The following is a 19,898-nucleotide window of genomic DNA, read 5'->3' as shown; positions in this document are numbered from 1 at the left end:
GACCAAGAGGAGCCGAGAGACAGCAGATCAATAACCAGCGCATCCGTCCAGAACCCCCCTCCCTCATAATCCTGCACTTCACCGGTTTCTTCAGATGTCTGTTGTCTGCCACTTGGTGTTTGCATCCCTCTTAGGGCTCAGTTCAGGTTCATGCCTTTTTTCTCTTGTTATATCAGCTTTCTTTTCTCCAGCTTATCATCTTTATCTTCTGTCTTCTTCCTCTAAAACAAAACTAAAGATATTAGGTATAGAATTAGATTCAAACACAGCTCCTCACAATTTGGCCATAGCCCTTCTTTCTACTGCTTTCTTCAGTCACTGAACTTGACTGCATCTCAAACATTCCAGGCCCTCCGATGACTTTTTGTTTGTCCTCTTCCCCGAAGTTTCCCCATCATTTGTGAATTAAGTGTTAATTCTGGGAAACCTTATCTGACTTAGGAAATTGGTTGTTCTGTGTTCTGTTACCACTTAAAAAAAAATACCTCTATAAGAGGAGTTACCATGTAGTATGGTAATTATCATACTCATATGTACTTTATTTCTCTTTGTGTTCCTAGGACCTGATACCCAATAAGTAAGGTGAATAATCTTCTTAGTTAAAAATCTGTGTTTCTTTTTGTATTGTAAATAGACTTTTTGGTTTCCCCATTTTAGAAGGTAAAATATCTTTGTAGCTTTTAAATATTGTAGTCCTTCTGGTTCCATTATAATAATGTGCCTTATATTGTACAGTTTTTATTACCTTAAAAAGCACTTATTAAATATTTCATTCTGACTTTAATTGTCTTACTGTATATATTAGGCTATGTAGATGGGCAAGGCATGATCTCATCCATTGATCCATACTATCCTGTTGTGAAATAATCAGGATATATTTTATAATCATTTTCCTAACGAGGAAAGGAATTCTAAGAATGTGAAGGACTTGTTACAAAGCTTATAATTGTCTAGCACCTGAACATCAATCCAGAGCTATGTAATCCAGGGATCTGACTACATCAGTCATAAAAAGTTGATATTTTACTTGTTTTGTTTAGTTTTACTTCTCTTACTTGAAGTTTTTTGTTCAAGCTGGTTTCAGAAGAGGCAGAGGAACCAGAGATCAAATTGCCAACATCCGCTGGATCATGGAAAAAGCAAGAGAGTTCCAGAAAAACATCTGTTTCTGCTTTCTTGACTATGCCAAAGCCTTTGACTGTGTGGATCACAATAAACTGTGGAAAATTCTGAAAGAGATGGGAATACCAGACCACCTGACCTGCCTCCCGAGAAATTTGTATGCAGGTCAAGAAGCAACAGTTAGAACTGGACATGGAACAACAGACTGGTTCCAAATAAGAAAAGGAGTACGTCAAGGCTGTATATTGTCACCCTGCTTATTTAACTTCTATGCAGAGTACATCTTGAGAAACACTGGACTGGAAGAAGCACAGGCTGGAATCAAGATTGCCGGGAGGAATACCAATAACCTCAGATATGCAGATGACACCACCCTTATGGCAGAAAGTGAAGAGGAACTAAAAAGCCTCTTGATGAAAGTGAAAGTGGAGAGTGAAAAAGTTGGCTTAAAGCTCAACATTCAGAAAACAAAGATCATGGCATCCGGTCCCATCACTTCATGGGAAATAGATGGGGAAACAGTGGAAACAGTGTCAGACTTTATTTTTGGGGGCTGCAAAATCACTGCAGATGGTGACTGCAGCCATGAAATTAAAAGACGCTTACTCCTTGGAAGGAAAGTTATGACCAACCTAGATAGCATATTCAAAAGCAGAGACATTACTTTGCCAACAAAGGTTTATCTAGTCAAGGCTGTGGTTTTTCCTGTGGTCATGTTTGGATGTGAGAATTGGACTGTGAAGAAAGCTGAGCGCCGAAGAATTGATGCTTTTGAACTGTGGTGTTGGAGAAGACTCTTGAGAGTCCCTTGGACTGCAAGGAGATCCAACCAGTCCATTCTGAAGGAGATCAGCCCTGGGATTTCTTTGGAAGGAATGATGCTCAAGCTGAAACTCCAGTACTTTGGCCACCTCATGCGAAGAGCTGACTCATTGGAAAAGACTCTGATGCTGGGAGGGATTGGGGGCAGGACGAGAAGGGGACGACAGAGGATGAGATGGCTGGATGGCATCACTGACTCGATGGACGTGAGTCTGAGTGAACTCCGGAGTTGTTGATGGACAGGGAGGCCTGGCGTGCTGCGATTCATGGGGTCGCCAAGAGTCGGACACGACTGAGCGACTGAACTGACTGACTGACTGACTTCAAGTTTTAGCTGTTGGGACTTTAAATTGTTACTTGTCCTTAGTGGCTCCCTGTCTGCTCGTTTGAACAAGAAAATAGCTCACTCCTATTTAATTTCTAGTTATTTCAGAATGGTTTTAAAGTGAATGTATTCTCTTGACTGGTTTTCACACATCTTTTGCTTTGTTCAATATTTCTCTTTACTAGGAGTTAGATATGGGTAATTTATAGAACCTTTTGGTTCAGATAAGGATCTCAGCAATTGTTTATTGAATGGGCTTTTGTTTATGGCCATTAAAGCTCCATGGACTGCTAATACTATTGGGAGTATGATTTTTTTTTTAAAGCTTTGTCAGATCTCACATGGTTGACTTCAGTAAAGCTAGAACTATAAAAATATGCATACCAATTTATTTTTTAAATATTTGAAGGAAAAGGGAATCAATACATTTATTAGATTTTAAAAATTCACATTATTTTAGTTAATAAGTACTCTTTAAGTTAAATACTTTGATGTGATAATGCCTACCTGAGCTAAACAACAAGGACCTACTATATAATGTTTTGTAGTAACTTATGGTAGAAAGTTATATATATATATAAAATTTTATATGTGGTAGAAAGCCATATATATACATATGGCTTCCCAGGTGGAGCTAGTGGTAAGGATTCCCCCTGCCAATGTAGGAGATGTAGCTGATGCAGGTTCTATCTTTGTGTCAGGAAGAGCCCCAGAGAAGGAAATGTCAACCCACTCTAGTATTCTTGCCTGGGAGGTCCCATGGAATGACAGTCAGACACAACTGAGCACACATACTTCACATATGTGTGTGTTTATGTGTGTATATATACACATGAGTATGTATATATATAACTGAAAAGACGTGGGTTCCATCCCTGGGTCAGAAAGGTTCCCTGGAGAAGGAAACCGCAACCCACTCCAGTACTCTTGCCTGGAAAGTCCCATGGACAGAGGAGCCTAGTAGGCTACAATTGATGGGGTCACAAAAGAGTGGGACATGACTTAGCGACTAAACAACGGAAACATTGTAAATCAACTATATGTCAATAAAAAGTTAAAAAATAATAATGCTTATATGGTTGACTCAATCTTTTACAGCCTGTACTTAATTTAAGGGACCTTGGATTATCTGAATTAAAAATTGGACAGATTGATCAACTAGTAGACAGTCTACTTCCTGGATTTTATAAGGACAAAAATGTTTCTTCCCATTGGCATACATCTCATGTATCTGCACAGTCCTTCTTTGAAAATAAATATGGTAAGTTAATATATTTTATGTTTTGAAAGTAAGCCATTTTAGTACTGTTGATAATTTAATAGATAACAAGGTTAGGGGGTTCCCCTGGTGGCTCAGATGGTAAAGAATCCACTTGCAGTACGGGTTTGATCCCTGGGTCAGGAAGATCCCCTGGAGAAAGGAATGGCAACCCACTCCGGTATTCTTGCCTAGAGAATTCCATGGACAGAGGAGCCTGGAGGGCTACAGTCTGTGGAGTTGCAAAGAATCGGACATGGCTGAGCCACTTACACTTTCATGTTACTTATTAACATACTTCTGGTTTCCAGTGTTTCATCACATTGTAGACTAGTTTTGAAATTGTCTCTTGGAAATAACTTGTTTTGGTTTTTCTAATATTTGGTAAAATCATTTGTTGTATTTCATGATTTGATTGTTTGACAATTAGAAAGTTTAGTTTTTACAATTTCTTTCCAGGTTGCTTAGATATTTTTAGTACTTTACGTTCCTCTTGCTTGTACAGACAACATTCAAGAACTCTTAAAAGAATTTGTTCAGATCTTCAGTACTGGCCAGGTATGAAGCAATAATTATATTTATATTGAAAAAAATAGATTTGTTTAATATATTCTGATTTGTCTTTCTTAGTGATATTAATGATTAGAAACATTCATTTGTGGCTCACAGTAGAATCTGCAGAATATTTGGAAATAACTAGTGTCAAAGTTTTGGTTCTTAGTAGACATTTTCCTTGTGAAAATTTAAAATGAAAACTGAGTGTGATACCGTTTCATTCAGGTTTCATACAGTCTCGGGGTTTTAAAACTTTGAAATCAAGGACACGACGTCTGCAGTCCACCTCTGAAAGATTAGCAGAAACCCAGCACACAGCGCCATCATTTGTGAAGGTAATTAGACCTTTTTTTGTTGTTGTTTGAAAAAGCAGTACTTTTCAGAAAGAATGTTCAATATCTGATATATATTTTTGGCTAGTTGATTTTCTTTCATCTTTTCATTTAGGATAATGGATTAATATTCTATGCAGTCATATCTACAACATTTCTGGATTCCAAACTTATTTTTTCACTAGCCTGTTAAACATCTTCCTTTGTTTTTTCCTCTGTCAATTTACACCTGCTTATGTATTCTTATGTTAATAAGTAGCATCCATCCAGTCTAGAAACACTGTGGTTAACTATAATTTGTCCATCTTCTCTCAGTTCCTGCATCCATAATTACTAAAATCTTATTAATCCAGCCTCTTAAATATTTCTTAAATCTCTTCATCCCCAGGTCCACTGCATAGACAGACGATGATTACTTAGTCTCCCTGCCTTCACTTTTGGTAGCTTTAGTCCAGTCTCCAGACTGCCATCCGCTGGACTGTCTAAAATGTAATAGTGTAATGGTTGTATTCCTCTGCTGTATTGTCAAATTTCTGCCATGGCACATAAGGCATTTCATCACTTGGCATTCTGCCTAACATTTCATCACTTGGCATTCTGCCTAACTTCTCATCCTTGAGTGTACCACCTCCTTTCTCCCTCTATCCTCTCCTCTCTTGGTGTTTTAAAGTCCTGTCAAACAAGATTGCTTATCGCTCTTGAGTACTAGAGGCTGCTGTTTCATGGCACTGTCAAATTGTGTCTGCCCTGTGTTTCTGTGGTTTAGTTATCCCATCCTCTGTAAGGTTTTTCCTGACTTCTTAGACAGCATTTATTTTACCACCATACCTAGTTCCTCTAACCTAATATCAAAATAACTTCAAAAACTTAGTTATTTGTGTATCTTTTCCCAGTAGACTGAAAACATTCCGATCATTGGTATTTACATCTTCAGAACTTACACACGGTCAAGTATTAGTATATGAAAGGTGCTAAGTAAACATTTAATAAATGAGTGAGGTTTTTCTTCCAGCAGGAATAACGGAGTGTGACCTATTGTAAGCTATCAAACCCTAAGTCAACTTGTGACCTGTTATTCAGTAGTTAGTGGTTTACATAGTTTATATTCACTAACCGCTAGAAGTATATGGGCCAGTGTTAGTTTCCTAATCATTGGCTATTTATTGCTGAGTCTTAATTCTTCACATTGACAATAAAAATTTTAAAATGTAGAATTTTAATGAATTTTTTTTGTGAGTAGTTGTTATGTTTGGGGGGGAATATTACCTATAGTCAACGATACTGATGTGTTGTTTGTGTATTTAGGGGTTTCTTTTGCGAGACAGAGGATCAGACGTTGAGAGTTTGGATAAACTCATGAAAACCAAAAACATACCTGAAGCTCACCAAGATGCATTTAAAACTGGTTTTGCAGAGGGTTTCCTGAAAGCTCAAGCGCTAACACAAAAAACCAATGGTAAGTTGATTAGACACCATCCATATTTGGAGAGGAATATCTGAAAGGAAATTATAGTCCTGCCTCTAAGTGATTATAATAACGTTTCTAACAATTATGCAACTTTTTATTGGTTACATTTCCTTATGTTTGTATCTTAAGCTGTGTGGAAAGAGAATATGTCCTGGTACTTTCACTGTCTGAAGTGAACCTAAGTCAGTGATAGAAGTACAAGAGGCTTTGTGAGATTTTTGATAACACGTGCTGAAAGGCGATCATGGAGATTATGCAAAATATAGCTGGCTCCAGAACTGTGTGTTATGAAATGTGATTACCACCAGTAACCTCATGTTTGCATTTCATTGAGCTGTCATTTCTCATTGATAACATTTTATTAAAGGCTTTTTTCTTTTTCCTCCAGATTCTTTAAGAAGAACTCGTCTGATTGTTTTTATTCTGCTGGTAGTTGGCATTTATGGACTCTTAAAGAACCCATTTTTATCTGGTAGAGACTCTTTATATTTGACTTATTTTTTATATTTTTAATTTATATATTAAAATATATTTTACATTTGACTTAAAAAAATCTTTTATATACTCATTTCTTTTCCTTAGTCTAAGACTTAGAGATAAGAAAACATTTATATTTATAATTCCAGAGTCTAGGTCTTTAATCCAAATTTGAGACTTCTCAGATTGGGTTACTTTGAGATTGTTTTTTGCATTGAGATAGAAAAATTTTAATCTCATGATTATGTATCATCCACCTTGTCAGAGGACTTACTATATTTGCATTATCTTAAGGATGGATATAAGAAAAATTCCTTCAGACACTGTATAAATTAAACTGTACTTTTTAAAGGATATAACTAATATTTTTTAAAGTTCCAAGGATTATATTAGAGTAGTAATTTTAAATTTACTTCTAGACGTGATTAATTCCCCAGATTTTTAGGAAATGATACTTAACCAATGATAAAATTCTAAGAACATGCAGAAGAATTTTATAATAGCAATTCAGAGTGAAAATAAACATCTGTTTCAAAGGCACAGTAATAAATTCAATGTATTTAAAATTAACACACAGAAAATTACTTTACAGCCCCAGGTTTTCTCAGTTTGCCAGTCTAAAATGAAGTAATAATGTCAGATTTAAGTGGATCCAATTGACTTTTCCAGCTGTCATTCAGTGTTTATACCATGTTTTCCCCTTTCTTTATGATGATTACCTTGAGAGGGAAAAAAAAATGGTTTACAGTTAAGAACATTGATTGACCTGGATCAGAAATTATTCCTAGAACTTGATGTACAGTTATTTTAAAAGTTATCAAACCTGAGATGAGGTTTTAACATCCAGGAATAGCCTTTTTTATATCTAGATCTGCTTTCTCTTGTCTCTCTCTGTATTTTTTTTAAATTATTTTTTTCAAAAAAAGGAACCAGTGTATGGATTGATAGGTGGTATCAGCAGGGTGGTGGAAGAGTGGGAAGAGCTCTGATGATTATTCTTTTGTGTTTCTTAATTGCACACAATGGAGCTTGAGAACCATTGGTTTACGTTTTTATTATTAGATATAAGGAGAAGAGGAAAATTCTTAGTTTTAACTGGAAAGGCAAAGATGTCATTTTAATGAGAATCATTCATTCCTTGAACATTGTCTCAAAATCCAGAAGACCTAATTCCTACTCCTCGCATTGTCATCTTAGACATTTAATTTTTCTGGACTTTCTTGCATCTGAAAAATAAGGTAGTTAAAATTTTATGAATCTATCAAATATGTAAGCATTTTTTTTTGTCCCTTTAGTCCGCTTCCGGACAACAACAGGGCTTGATTCTGCTGTAGATCCTGTACAGATGAAAAATGTTACCTTTGAACATGTTAAAGGAGTAAGTTAAAAAGTTTACCTTGGTCTCTTCAAACATTATTGTATTTTTTATTAGAAAGGTTGAAATAATAGAAAATACATGTATGGTCTGTGCCTCCAGTTCTTGGCACAGAGCTCTTAAAACCCTTGTAATTTCCCAGGGGATAAGAGCACTGGGAGTATCTTTTGTTCTACTGTTTGGTCTTTGACACCAGGTCCTGACACAGGGCTTCTGAGTCCCTTGGAATGTCCTGGGTGATGGCAGTGTCTTCTGTTCTTTTCTTTCCTTGTCCCCTTGACTACACAGCTTGTACCTTATGGGATCTTAGCTTCCCAATGAGGGATTGAACCTGGGCCCACAGCTGTGGATACATGGAGTCCTATCCATTGGACCGCCAAGGAAGTCCCACAGTGTCTTTTGTTCTAATGAGGTGGCTCTGAGTGGGCTCCTGGAGGGGGACTGGTCACCAGAAAGATCAAGCTGTGGTTAGAATCTTGGAACTTCCACGTCTACTCTCTGTTCTCCAGGGAGGGGAGAGGGGCTGGAAAGGAGTTAATAATTGATTATGCCTATGTGAGTACACTCCCATTAAAGTCCCAACAGGTTGGAGTTTGGAGGAGTTTTTAGTTAGTGAACACACAGAGGTGTGAGGAGCGTAGCATTTTCAGAGAGGACGTGGAGGGCCTGTACCCCTTCCTGTATCCCTTGCCTACCTCCCTCTTCCTTCTGGCTGTTCTAGGGTATATCCTTTCATAATAAGCCGATAGTACCTAACCTGGTTTCCTGAGTTCTATGAGCTGCTCTACCAAATTAAACCTAAGGAGGGATTCTGAGAATCTCCAATTTATAGCCAATAGGCAGAAGCACAGATGACAACCTAGATGTGGGATTGACATCTGAGGGGTGTGTGGCAGGGGGGAGGGGTAAGTCTTGTGGGACTTTGGCCCATCAACATGTTTCCTGTTCGCCCCTTCCCAAGTACTTTCTTTTTATCACTGCCCAATGTAAATGAGTTTTCTCAATGAGTTATTAAAAGTTGTGTGGTATGAGGTTGTAGGTTGTCTACAAATATATTATTATGTGAGGGTAATTTAAAATAAATACATGAAAGTATACATACAAAAAAGGTATTTTTCATTTACACTGGTAGCCAACATTTTTAAATTGAATTCGCACCCATGAAAAAATTTCCAGTGTTTGTTGAAAATGGAATTCTGGAACACCAGGTTGTATTCTTTGGCAGAGCCATGTTGTGGTTGTCTTTAAGGGACTGTTGCTTTCCAGTTGAGCACATTTCCACCAGTGCTGTTCTACATCTGGCCTTCTTCACTCATTTATTGATACCATTTTGCCACTAGGAATTTGCATTTGTGACTTCTGCTTATATGCTGACTAGGAAAATTGCTCACTGTTTCTAATAGATAGCTTTCTTAATCCTTATCAGAGTTTTAAAGATGATCTAATATTCTGATTGCAATTTTTGTTGGCCAGATTGGATTTTTTTTTTTTTTTGCTAGGGATCTCAATTCTGTAAGATTTTATATTTGGGGAATTAAATCTTCAAATTTTTTTTTTAACCACAACTATTTATAAAGCAGTACTGCTGCTGCTGCTGCTAAGTCACTTCAGTCGTGTCCCACTCTTTGTGACCCCATAGAAGGCAGCCCACCAGGCTCCCCTGTCCCTGGGATTCTCCAGGCAAGAACACTGGAGTGGGTCGCCATCTTCTTCTCTAGTACGTAAAGCAGTACACTATAGCTTAATTTTAGTCACTGTCTTTGGCATTTGTTAGGAACTAAATTGTTTATATTCTAGTAGTAATTCTTTATAATAAAAATGACTTCATAACTAGTCAAAAATTAATGTTATAACTTAAACACAGACTCACTTATTAATATATAGTAAGTCCAGATAGTTTGTCCTTGAAGCTTATAACCGGGTCCAAAAAAGTTTTAGATTTGAAACTTATTAGGCAATTCTATATTAAATGCCACTGAGACATTTAACTAGAATTTTGAATGTAACAGGGTTTTTTTGTTCTTTTTTTTTTTTTAACCAAAGGAAGCAATTGGAAAGGGGTTTTGTTGGGATATGTAAGGAGATTTCATGTATCTGGTACTGAGGGTCAGGAGAAAACCCTTTGTGTGAGTATTTCTAAAGGGGCCTTTTTGTATACTTTCACTGAGACAAAAAGCCAAATTAATATCAGGTTAAATTTACAATATTCAAAGAGGGTGTCTTAGTAAGATAATTAACATTTTAAATTATTTGGTAAATTATATCACTTCAGGTGGAGGAAGCTAAACAGGAATTACAGGAAGTTGTTGAATTTTTGAAAAATCCACAAAAATTTACTGTTCTTGGAGGTAAACTTCCAAAAGGTAAGGTATCTTCGCTTTCCCATGACTTGACAAAACAGTGTAATATATCACTAATTTAACTTTTATCAGATTTACCTGATGAAAGTTTATTAGTAATTCTTAATTGCTATTTTACAAGTGCTCATTCTGAACATACTATTTTGTTATCTTTTGTCTTTGATAATTTAAAAGTTTGTTATTTCAAACTTTTAAGTAAATTGCAACAATAAATAGTACAAAGAATTCCAACTTTATCTAATCCAAAGTCATATTCAGATACCAGCATTTATCCCAATGTGTAAATAGTATTTAAATAATACAGGAAAATTAGTTACGAAGTAGGTCCTAAAGTGAATCATTTATAGAGACAAATATGTTTCACCATGTTTGAAAATATTGATCATTGGTGTGCCTTCAACCACAGCACTGTATTTATTAATTCGTAATTATTTGTTTTAAGTTCTTATCAGGTTGTGTTTTTGTTTTTTAATTTGAACCATTCTTGTTTATTTTTTTTCTTTAGGAATTCTTTTAGTTGGACCACCAGGAACAGGGAAGACACTTCTTGCCCGAGCTGTTGCTGGAGAAGCTGATGTTCCTTTTTATTATGCTTCTGGATCAGAATTTGATGAGATGTTTGTGGGTGTGGGAGCCAGCCGTATAAGAAATCTTTTTAGTAGGTCTAGTGGATCTTTTATATAGTAATAATTTCTCTTAATGTTAGGAAAAGAGGGTTTCTTAAACTCTTGTCTTTGCTTCTTGTTTCTGATTTGATAGTTGGCTGAAATAGCCATTGTAGGATGCTAATCTCAGGTAACTTAGTGTGTGGGCTAAAATAAAACTATTACTTTTCTTTCCAATTAGTCAGAAGAGTTTGTGGAATCACTAGGTTGCTGGATGAGGCTGGGGTCTGTTGAAAACCTGTGGTTTCGTTTGTTTTGTTTTTTTTTTGGTGTGTTTTGTTTTCACCTTATTTATTAATTCTGTAGTATATATTTAAAAATTATTTGCCTCAAATCTGACTATATATGGTTTGTATGACTAGGAAGAATGAATACTCAGTGTTACAATTTTTTTTTCATTTGAGACTACTCTTCTTAAAGCAGTTAAGAAAGACCTTCTTTTATGTATTTGCTCCCTAATGAGTGTCTTTTATCGGCTTTTTAATTTTCGTACACGTTGTTAACTATTTATATAATTTTATTTTAAAGGTGTTGATTTTATTAAACTTATTTGAATCCTTTCTGTCTTTAGGGGAAGCAAAAGCAAATGCCCCTTGTGTTATATTTATTGATGAATTGGATTCTGTTGGTGGGAAGCGAATTGAATCTCCAATGCATCCATATTCACGGCAGACTATAAATCAACTTCTGGCTGAAATGGATGGGTAATTGACTTTTCTGTCTTGAGAATTTGGTGGTATATTTAGTAGCATTTCAGAGATAGGAAAAATTTAAGTTTATAGGCAACAGAATATCCTATGTGCAAGGAGTAAAGACAAGCTATTTTGACTATTGTATTGTTTTACTAATGGGATCATTGGTCATTGATGTATTAACTACTCTCAAATTGAAAAGTAAAATTTTCATTTACTGTAGTATGACAGAAAAGCAGTGATTCTAGCTGAAAGTCGTCATCTGTTTGGAGATGTGCAAGGAGAATACCCTCATTCCTTCACTGTTTGTGACTAGCTCTGAGTGTTGCTGTAGATCAAAAGCTTGCATCAGTTTCCATAATGTAAAAAGAGGTGGACTTGCTTCGAATGAAGCAGAGAAGTTTCTTAACGTCATACAAGACATTCTGAAAGTTTAAGAGTAAATAATTGGAATTGGTAAACTTGAAAATAATTTTTCAAAAAATTAGTCAGGAACTCAAGCTTTGGTGTCAGGTTATCTCTTCCTAAGTAGAAAATTTACTGTGAAACCACAGATGATTTGGTGATGTATTATTAACAAGTTTTATTGAAGTGCACTGACCTTTTAAAAAGCAGGGAGTGATGTCTTCGTATTTGGGGCATTAAAAAGACAATTCCTTTTCTTTGCTGTTAATAAAATTGAAGATAAACAGTTGTGTAGAACATTTCTGTGTGTGTGCTGTTTTAACTTTCAGTGAAAAGATACTTTTTTTCCTTAATAGTTTTAAACCCAATGAAGGAGTTATCATCATAGGTGCCACAAATTTCCCAGAGGCATTAGATAAGTAAGTATTAAAATTTTTGTGATATATTCTAGAAGAGTGATGAACTTTAAAAACATTGTGCTAAGTGAAGAATACCCATCACAAAACATTACATATTATATGATTCCTTTTATATGAAATGTTCAGAATAAGCAAATCCATAGCAATGGAAAGTAATTTAGCAGTTGCCAGAGGTTGGGCAAACAGGAGGGAAATAACTGCCAGTAGACTTGGGGTTTCATTTGGCTGGAGAAAGTGGGGGAAGGGATCAATATTCTCTAAAATTATTGTGATGGTTAGACAACTCTGAATCTATTAACACCCAGTGGATTGTCCACTTCAAATTCTATGATGTGAGAATGGTATCTTAGTAAAGCTACTAAAAGAATCTTTTTATGACTTAAACACAGAGCTTTTGGGGGTGGGTGGTAGACAGCACATTTTTAAAAGTAAAATTTACTGTAGTTAAGGTTTTTATTGATTTTACTGTTTAAGTTATTCATACTTTCATTTGATCTAATAGTTGGTTCTTGCTTAAGAGTCTAGTTTAACGTTTTATAAAACTCCAGTACTTTGGCCACCTCATGCGAAGAGTTGACTCATTGGAAAAGACTGATGCTAGGAGGGATTGGGGGCAGGAGGAAAAGGGGACAACAGAGGATAAGATGGCTGGATGGCATCACCGACTCGATGGACGTGAGTTTGAGTGAACTCCGGGAGATGGTGATGGACAGGGAGGCCTGGCGTGCTGCAATTCATGGGGTTGCAAAGAGTCGGACACGACTGAGCGACTGAACTGAACTGAACTGAACTGAATACAACAGTAAGATGGGTGTGTGGCTCACACAATAGGCTGCTATAGAATAATTTGTTCCTTTACTGACAGACTTGCTTGTCTTTGTCTCTGAAGGGTTGTATACTATCCTGATGCACACATTTATCTATATGAACCTTTGTTTAGCCTTCCAGTTTTTGAAATTATTATTTCAACCATGTTTTACAAGGAACTAATCTGAATATTTATGTTCAGAATAGGATGTCAGTCCTATTTTTATAACCAGATCCTCAGCACAGTTTATTAATTATATTTTCTTTTTGTATTCTCCTTGTAGTGCCTTAATACGCCCTGGTCGCTTTGACATGCAGGTTACGGTTCCAAGGCCAGATGTGAAAGGTCGAACAGAAATCTTGAAGTGGTACCTCAATAAAATAAAGTTTGATCAGTGTAAGTCTAATTCTGTGATACAAACATTATCTCTGTGAAATGGTAATATATCAATTTACCCTGTTTGTGGTCCTTACTCAGGATGTCTTAAAAGACAAATTTCTTTAAATTTTTTTTTTCTCTCCTTTTATTTGTCCTTAAAGTCTATTTCTTAAGTAGTGTGTATCAGAGATTCTATAATTTACAATCCTGATTTGAAAGAAAGTTTTCTTTGGAATATTGAGATAGATAATTGATGAATCTATGTATAAATGTTTCTCTAGGTGAATTTAAAATATAAAATAATAGAACAAGTACCTCTATATTATGAGCATAGTACCTCACGATGTAATCACTTTGGGGCCAAAAGAGGGGAAGCAAAAGTATAAAACAAAATACATGGAAATAGTATGGACCCACCTGAGTAGTAAAAGCAGCTATTAAACTGCAGTATTTTCAGAGATGCCAGAATCAGTTCATAAAATCAAACATGTTTCCTCTTGTAACATGGACTTCTGTGTCCAGAGTTATTTCAAGATGAAACTGATAACGTGCTTTTTCAATTTGTGGTTGGGTGATAACCGAAAGTCTGTAAATCGTTATCTGACAACTTTACCTTTCTTTGTTTTTCACAAAATTATTTAAGTACAAGAACTTATGTTATTTGTCCCAGTGACAATTTTTATGGTCTGTTCAGTAGCAATTTTTCCTTTTTCCTCTTAGAATTTAGTAAAGTTTTTTTTAAATTATAGTTTATGATTGCTATTTTATTTTTTCTTTTGCAAAGTGAGTTCTTTATGCAGAGCTTTTTATTACTGCTTTTGAAATTTCAATGTTGTGTTCTGTCTGCATATAGCTGTTGATCCAGAAATCATAGCTCGAGGTACTGTTGGCTTTTCTGGAGCTGAGTTGGAGAATCTTGTGAACCAGGCTGCATTAAAGGCAGCTGTTGATGGAAAAGAAATGGTTACTATGAAGGAACTAGAGTTTTCCAAAGATAAAATCCTAATGGGTAGGTTTCTTTTCTTTTTTTCCTATGTTATGCTGTTCATTGTGTTAGAGAAAAAATTCTTAATTTTGAAAGAAAGGTTATAAAAACAAAAGGTATAGAAACATGCAAATATATACTCAAACATAGCACAAAGTTTGGCCTCTTACAGAACAAATACACCGTATATTATACTCTTTGAAGGTGCCCATGGTTTTCTTCTTATCTGATATTGCTGATTAAAGAATAGTTAACTTTTTACTATTTTTCAGTATTTAAGTTTTATTTTAAACCCTAAATGGCTTCAGGGGGCTTCCTTGGTGGGTCAATGGTAAAGAAGCCACTTGCCAATACAGGAGACACAGGTTCAGTCCCTGATCTGGGAAGATCCCACGTGCCATGGAGCAACTAAGCCCATGTGCCACAACTACTGAGCCTGTGCTCTAGAGCCCAGGAGCCACGACTACTGAGCCCACACGCCACAGCTACTGAAGCATAGAACCTGAGCTCTGCAACGAGAGAAGCCATTGCATTGAGAAACCTGTGCACCACAACCGGAGAGTAGTCCCTGCTCGCCACAACTAGAGAAAAGCCCACGCGGCAGAGAGACGCAGCACAGCCAAAAATAAAGTAAAATAAAGATTATTTAAATTGGCTTCAAAACAGGTTGTTATGTTATTCCTGTTAGAAGTTTATTTTCTAGAAATAGTTTTTTCCTTTTGATATAAGAAGTAAAATTATAGTTCTTAGAATTTGGTTTTCAGTTGACAAATTATGGTTTACATGTGTTATAGAGTGGAGTCTACTCATTTTTTAAACTTTCACGATGTTTTAAAATATTAATGATATTAAATCATATTACTCTAAGAATGACTTTGAGGCATATGAATTTCATTCACTTAAATATTCTTTCCTAATGGAGTATTTTACTTAAGTAAATTTTTATTCTTAGGCCCTGAGCGTAGAAGTGTGGAAATTGATAACAAAAACAAAACGATCACAGCGTATCATGAATCTGGTCATGCTATTATTGCATATTACACTAAAGATGCAATGCCTATCAACAAAGCTACAATCATGCCTCGAGGGCCAACACTTGGACACGTGAGTACCTTTAGTTTTTCTTTTCTTTTGGATAATGCTCCCTAGTACCTTATGAAGGAAATTACTGATGAAAACATTTCAAAAGAAAATTCAGCTACTTCCTAAGTATGTTGATATGTTCTTCTTTAACTTCCTCAACTGTCTTGAATTCAGACATATGTGTGAAGTTTATCTGCTAATAAAGGATATCTTTAATATTTCAGATAGTATATTTAAATTATGACATTTAATTCAGGAATGACAACAAAATATAATTCGTAAATGTGTAGTTGCTGTTTTCTCCCCAGAAGAAATTATGTATCATAATGACTGGTTCAGTTTTTCCAAGTTTTATCTCATTGAGCATACATTTCATTTTCATATCTTTCTAATTATAGACATTTTAAATATTTTTATTCAGTGAAGGACAGACAGCTGTATTGCACCATTAACTACTTATTTATAAAATGCACTTCTGCTTTCCTCATTTTATACATTTCTGGTTTGGTCATCAGTCACCATGACTGTCTCTATGAAATGTTGCTGACTTTTCAGCATCATGGTATTAAGTAAGAGAGACAAATGATAATTCAGGTTATTAATATGTATTTCAAAACTGTGTGTGAATTTTCTCTTTGCTTTTCAATTGTCTAGGTGTCCCTGTTGCCTGAGAATGATCGGTGGAATGAAACTAGAGCTCAGCTGCTTGCCCAGATGGATGTCAGCATGGGAGGAAGAGTGGCAGAGGAGCTTATATTTGGAAGTGACCATATTACAACAGGTTACTGTAAATAATGACTTTAGTTCAAATTGTGTTCATTCATTTAAAGATTTTTTTTTAACTTGAGTTATATGTATATTTTAAAATTTTAGGTGCTTCCAGTGATTTTGATAATGCAACCAAAATAGCAAAGCGCATGGTCACCAAATTTGGAATGAGTGAAAAGGTAATAGCTAATTTTAACCCTCCCTCATGTATCACATGATAATGTGAAGAGTGTAGTATCTCTTTCTGAGAGAGGGTTCTATTATAAATTGATAGATTTTCCTGTTTCATTCCAAATGGATTTGACAAAGCGTACTTTATAAATTAAATCTCATTTTCTGAGAAATGGCACACATTCTTTCTATTCCAGCTGCTCAGACAGTAACAGTTATTCATGAATTAACCAAATGATAATATAAATTATTTAGCTCTTTCTGTGAGCTTGCTTAATTTGCCCTTTCCACATACTCTATATATCTGCTTTATCACTGTGGCTCCATGAAGCAATTCCAGTATACTGTGACTGTGAATTTCTGGACTAGAATAGCTGCTAAAGTTTTCCAAGAAGGTACTCAGAACCATGCATGCTAAGTTGCTTCAGTCACGTCTGAGTCTGTGCAACCCTAGGGACTGTAGCTTACCAGGCTCCTCTGTCCATGGGATTCTCCGGGCAAGGATACTGGAGTGGATTACCATGCCCTCCTCCAGGGGATCTTCTCAACCCAGGATCGAACCCATGTCTCATATCTCCTGCATTGGCAGGCAGGTTCTTTACCACTAGTGCCAACCGGAAGCCCACTTAGAACCATACTTGGGTTTTAAAATTCTCTCTGTACATTTTAGTATTATAGTTTCCCTTGTGGCTCAGCTGGTAAAGAATCTGCATGCAATGCGGGAGACCTGGGTTAGATCCCTGGGTTGGGAGGATCCCCTGGAGAAGGGAAAGGCTACCCACTGCCGTATCCTGGTCTGGAGAATTCCATGGACTGTATAGTTCATGGGGTCCGCGAAGAGTTGGACACGACTGAGCGACTTTCACTTCACTTATTCTACTTTCAGAAGAAGAATGAATTTTTTTTTGCCCTCAAGGGCATTTTTGTATTGTAATTTTTCCTTGCTCCCGTGATACTTATTTTCTTATATATGGTATAGTCCTCCCTCTGTTACATACATTAGTTAGAGGTTTTTATGTTGAATTTCTTTCTTTTCATTGATTTTAGCTTGGAGTTATGACCTACAGTGATACAGGGAAACTGAGTCCAGAAACTCAATCTGCTATTGAACAGGAAATCAGAATCCTTTTGAGGGTAATAATCTTTTTTTTTTTTCTTTTAATGTTTGTTTATCTGTTTAGTCAAAATGTGCCTGAGTATTTGGGTGCATGCAAAATAGCTAAAGTTCCACAGTTCTTTAGAAATGTCGATATAGCTCATAAAGTTAATAGGGGCACCATTGCTACCGGAAGTACAGTAGGTACTCTTTCCACTAGATGGCAGGCTTACTTGGGTATTATGTGTTGTATTAGGCTCAAATGCAATCCCATGGACTGTAGTCTGCCAGTCTCCTCTGTCCATGGGATTCTCCAGGCATGAATAGTAGAGTGGGTTGCCATTCCTTTTTCCAGGGGATCTTCCCAACCCAGGGACTGAACCTGGTCTCCCGCATTGTAGGCAGATTTTTTATCATCTGAGCCACCAGGGAAGCCCCAGGTTCAAGTGTACATGAGCCTAAAAGTGTGAAACCTGATAGTTTTACATGTTATAAAGTAAGGGGTTCATTCCAAGGAAGTTTTTAAACTTTCTGCTAATCCTTGATTATTAGCTATAATATTCCATAATATATTTCTAATAATTTATATATTTAATGTGGTTATTTCATTTGGACATTATGGTTATGTTCACAATGTCTAGTAATTGTATTATATTTATATACCTGTGTTTCTTGGTTTTGGTAAATTCATTTTTATGTTTTCTATCCATTTTTATAAGGGCAAAAATGATTAGTTATTCAAATGTTGACATTTGCACAGGCAAATGTGATACTGTCAAAAATGAACTGTTATTATTGCCATTATTCATAAACTGATAAACTTAATTCAGACTCGCTTTGAAAGGAGAATTGAAGCATTTAAGTGATAAGTTCAAGGTGGGTTGCAAAAAAAATAAGTATGAAAGTCAAAGGTCACCTCTAGTGATAGACTGTTACAGTTTTGCAAAGTGAGTGTATTACCAAGTAAAAGAATGAAAATCTGTGTCTTTTCTGGCCATTCTAGATTGAGTAAATTGGTGAAATGTTAAGAGACAAAGTGAACAAACAAACTCCCTTTACTTTTAGCATGTATATTGAATAAAGAAATAGATTTCTGTGTTTATAGACCTTACTTAGAATGCAAATGAGTAGTGTATACTTTTACTTCTTCAGTAGCTTTTTGTGTAAGTGGACCTTGGTTATCTATAGGATAGATTAGGAGGTTAAAAATACAGCACTGGAAAGTATGAAAGTTATTGTCAGGGAACCAAGCTTTTAAATGCTTTTATGTTTTATAGATAGAAATCAGTAGATCTTATATATTTTTTTAGAGTATGTAAAGGGTTTTTTTTTTTTCCCATTTATGGTTTTGCTTCTCAAGTTTCTGCCTTTTACATATCTGCTTTGTATTTCAGGATTCTTATGAGCGAGCAAAACATATCTTGAAGACTCATGCGAAAGAGCACAAGAATCTGGCAGAAGCTTTGTTGACCTACGAGACTTTGGATGCCAAAGAGATTCAAATTGTTCTTGAGGGGAAGAAGTTGGAAGTGAGATGATAGCTCTTGAATTGGATGTATTGTTGGTTTTATTGCAAGACCATAAGTAGCATTGAAGTAGTCTTATTTTGCAACTCTTTCTCCCATTCTTGACCTGGTATCATTCAGAGGTGTGAAACACTTTGTCACTCTGTTGTCACATTCATCTAATTTTGATTATTCTCATGATGAACACCTATTGCAAATAGCAAGTTTATTAAAGAAAATAAAGAGCTATCAGGATTGAAAACAGCTTGTTTGAGAAGTGTTAATTGGTTATTAAGTTGAAAATCAGTAATGATTTTATGGTTGGTTACAGTGTTAGATGTGAATAGAAAGTGTGCCTTTAGCTCTTGGGAGGTATTTTTACTTAGCAAAGTAAAAATTCATGAAGGATTGTCTTTGTTTCTAGATAGTACCATTTATCTTTGATAAAGAAATGATGCTGTTTGGCTATTAGTACATCGTAGTTCTACGTTCATTAGTGGAAACTTCATTAAGATGCACTTAATTATGATCTAGATTGATCGTATATAAAGTGTTTTTTTAAAAAAATAAGAGTAGAGAATTATGAACCTATGGATACAATCAGAATTTGAATGATTATAACTTTTAAAAAATCCAGCTTGCATTTTCATGATTTTTTTTTAAAAAACATTACTATCACTCTGAAAATGAAGCTTATTTCAGAGCAACAGTATTTTGTTAAATAAACAAGTAACACACCTCAAATTCTGAATAATAACGTAATTATGCTTGGCAGTGAAACCAAAATAAAACCAAACACTCAGTCCCCTTCAGAGTGAACTTTTGAATT

At 35.6% G+C, this 19,898-nt stretch overlaps 1 protein-coding gene across 1 annotated transcript in view; it reads left to right on the top strand.

The window, feature by feature from the left end:
• The window catches only part of YME1L1 (YME1 like 1 ATPase), a 29,408-nt gene extending 10,077 nt beyond the window's left edge, over positions 1-19,331 (top strand). Inside the window, exons 3-19 of the mRNA XM_019972950.2 lie at positions 3,368-3,530; positions 3,987-4,085; positions 4,308-4,417; positions 5,720-5,870; positions 6,271-6,354; positions 7,655-7,737; positions 10,007-10,097; positions 10,600-10,752; positions 11,331-11,463; positions 12,213-12,275; positions 13,367-13,479; positions 14,315-14,470; positions 15,399-15,550; positions 16,184-16,310; positions 16,403-16,476; positions 17,516-17,602; positions 18,959-19,331. Of these exons, the coding sequence (XP_019828509.2) occupies positions 3,368-3,530; positions 3,987-4,085; positions 4,308-4,417; positions 5,720-5,870; positions 6,271-6,354; positions 7,655-7,737; positions 10,007-10,097; positions 10,600-10,752; positions 11,331-11,463; positions 12,213-12,275; positions 13,367-13,479; positions 14,315-14,470; positions 15,399-15,550; positions 16,184-16,310; positions 16,403-16,476; positions 17,516-17,602; positions 18,959-19,102 (1,983 nt within the window). The 3' untranslated portion in view covers positions 19,103-19,331. The remainder of the gene's footprint in view (positions 1-3,367; positions 3,531-3,986; positions 4,086-4,307; positions 4,418-5,719; positions 5,871-6,270; positions 6,355-7,654; positions 7,738-10,006; positions 10,098-10,599; positions 10,753-11,330; positions 11,464-12,212; positions 12,276-13,366; positions 13,480-14,314; positions 14,471-15,398; positions 15,551-16,183; positions 16,311-16,402; positions 16,477-17,515; positions 17,603-18,958) is intronic.
• The last annotated feature ends 567 nt before the right edge of the window (positions 19,332-19,898 follow it).

This window comes from Bos indicus, chromosome 13, assembly GCF_029378745.1.
Source record: "Bos indicus isolate NIAB-ARS_2022 breed Sahiwal x Tharparkar chromosome 13, NIAB-ARS_B.indTharparkar_mat_pri_1.0, whole genome shotgun sequence".
Taxonomy (NCBI): Eukaryota; Metazoa; Chordata; class Mammalia; order Artiodactyla; family Bovidae; genus Bos; species Bos indicus.
Note: the sequence above shows the minus strand (reverse complement) of the source record. Positions and strands in the feature narration are given on the sequence as shown.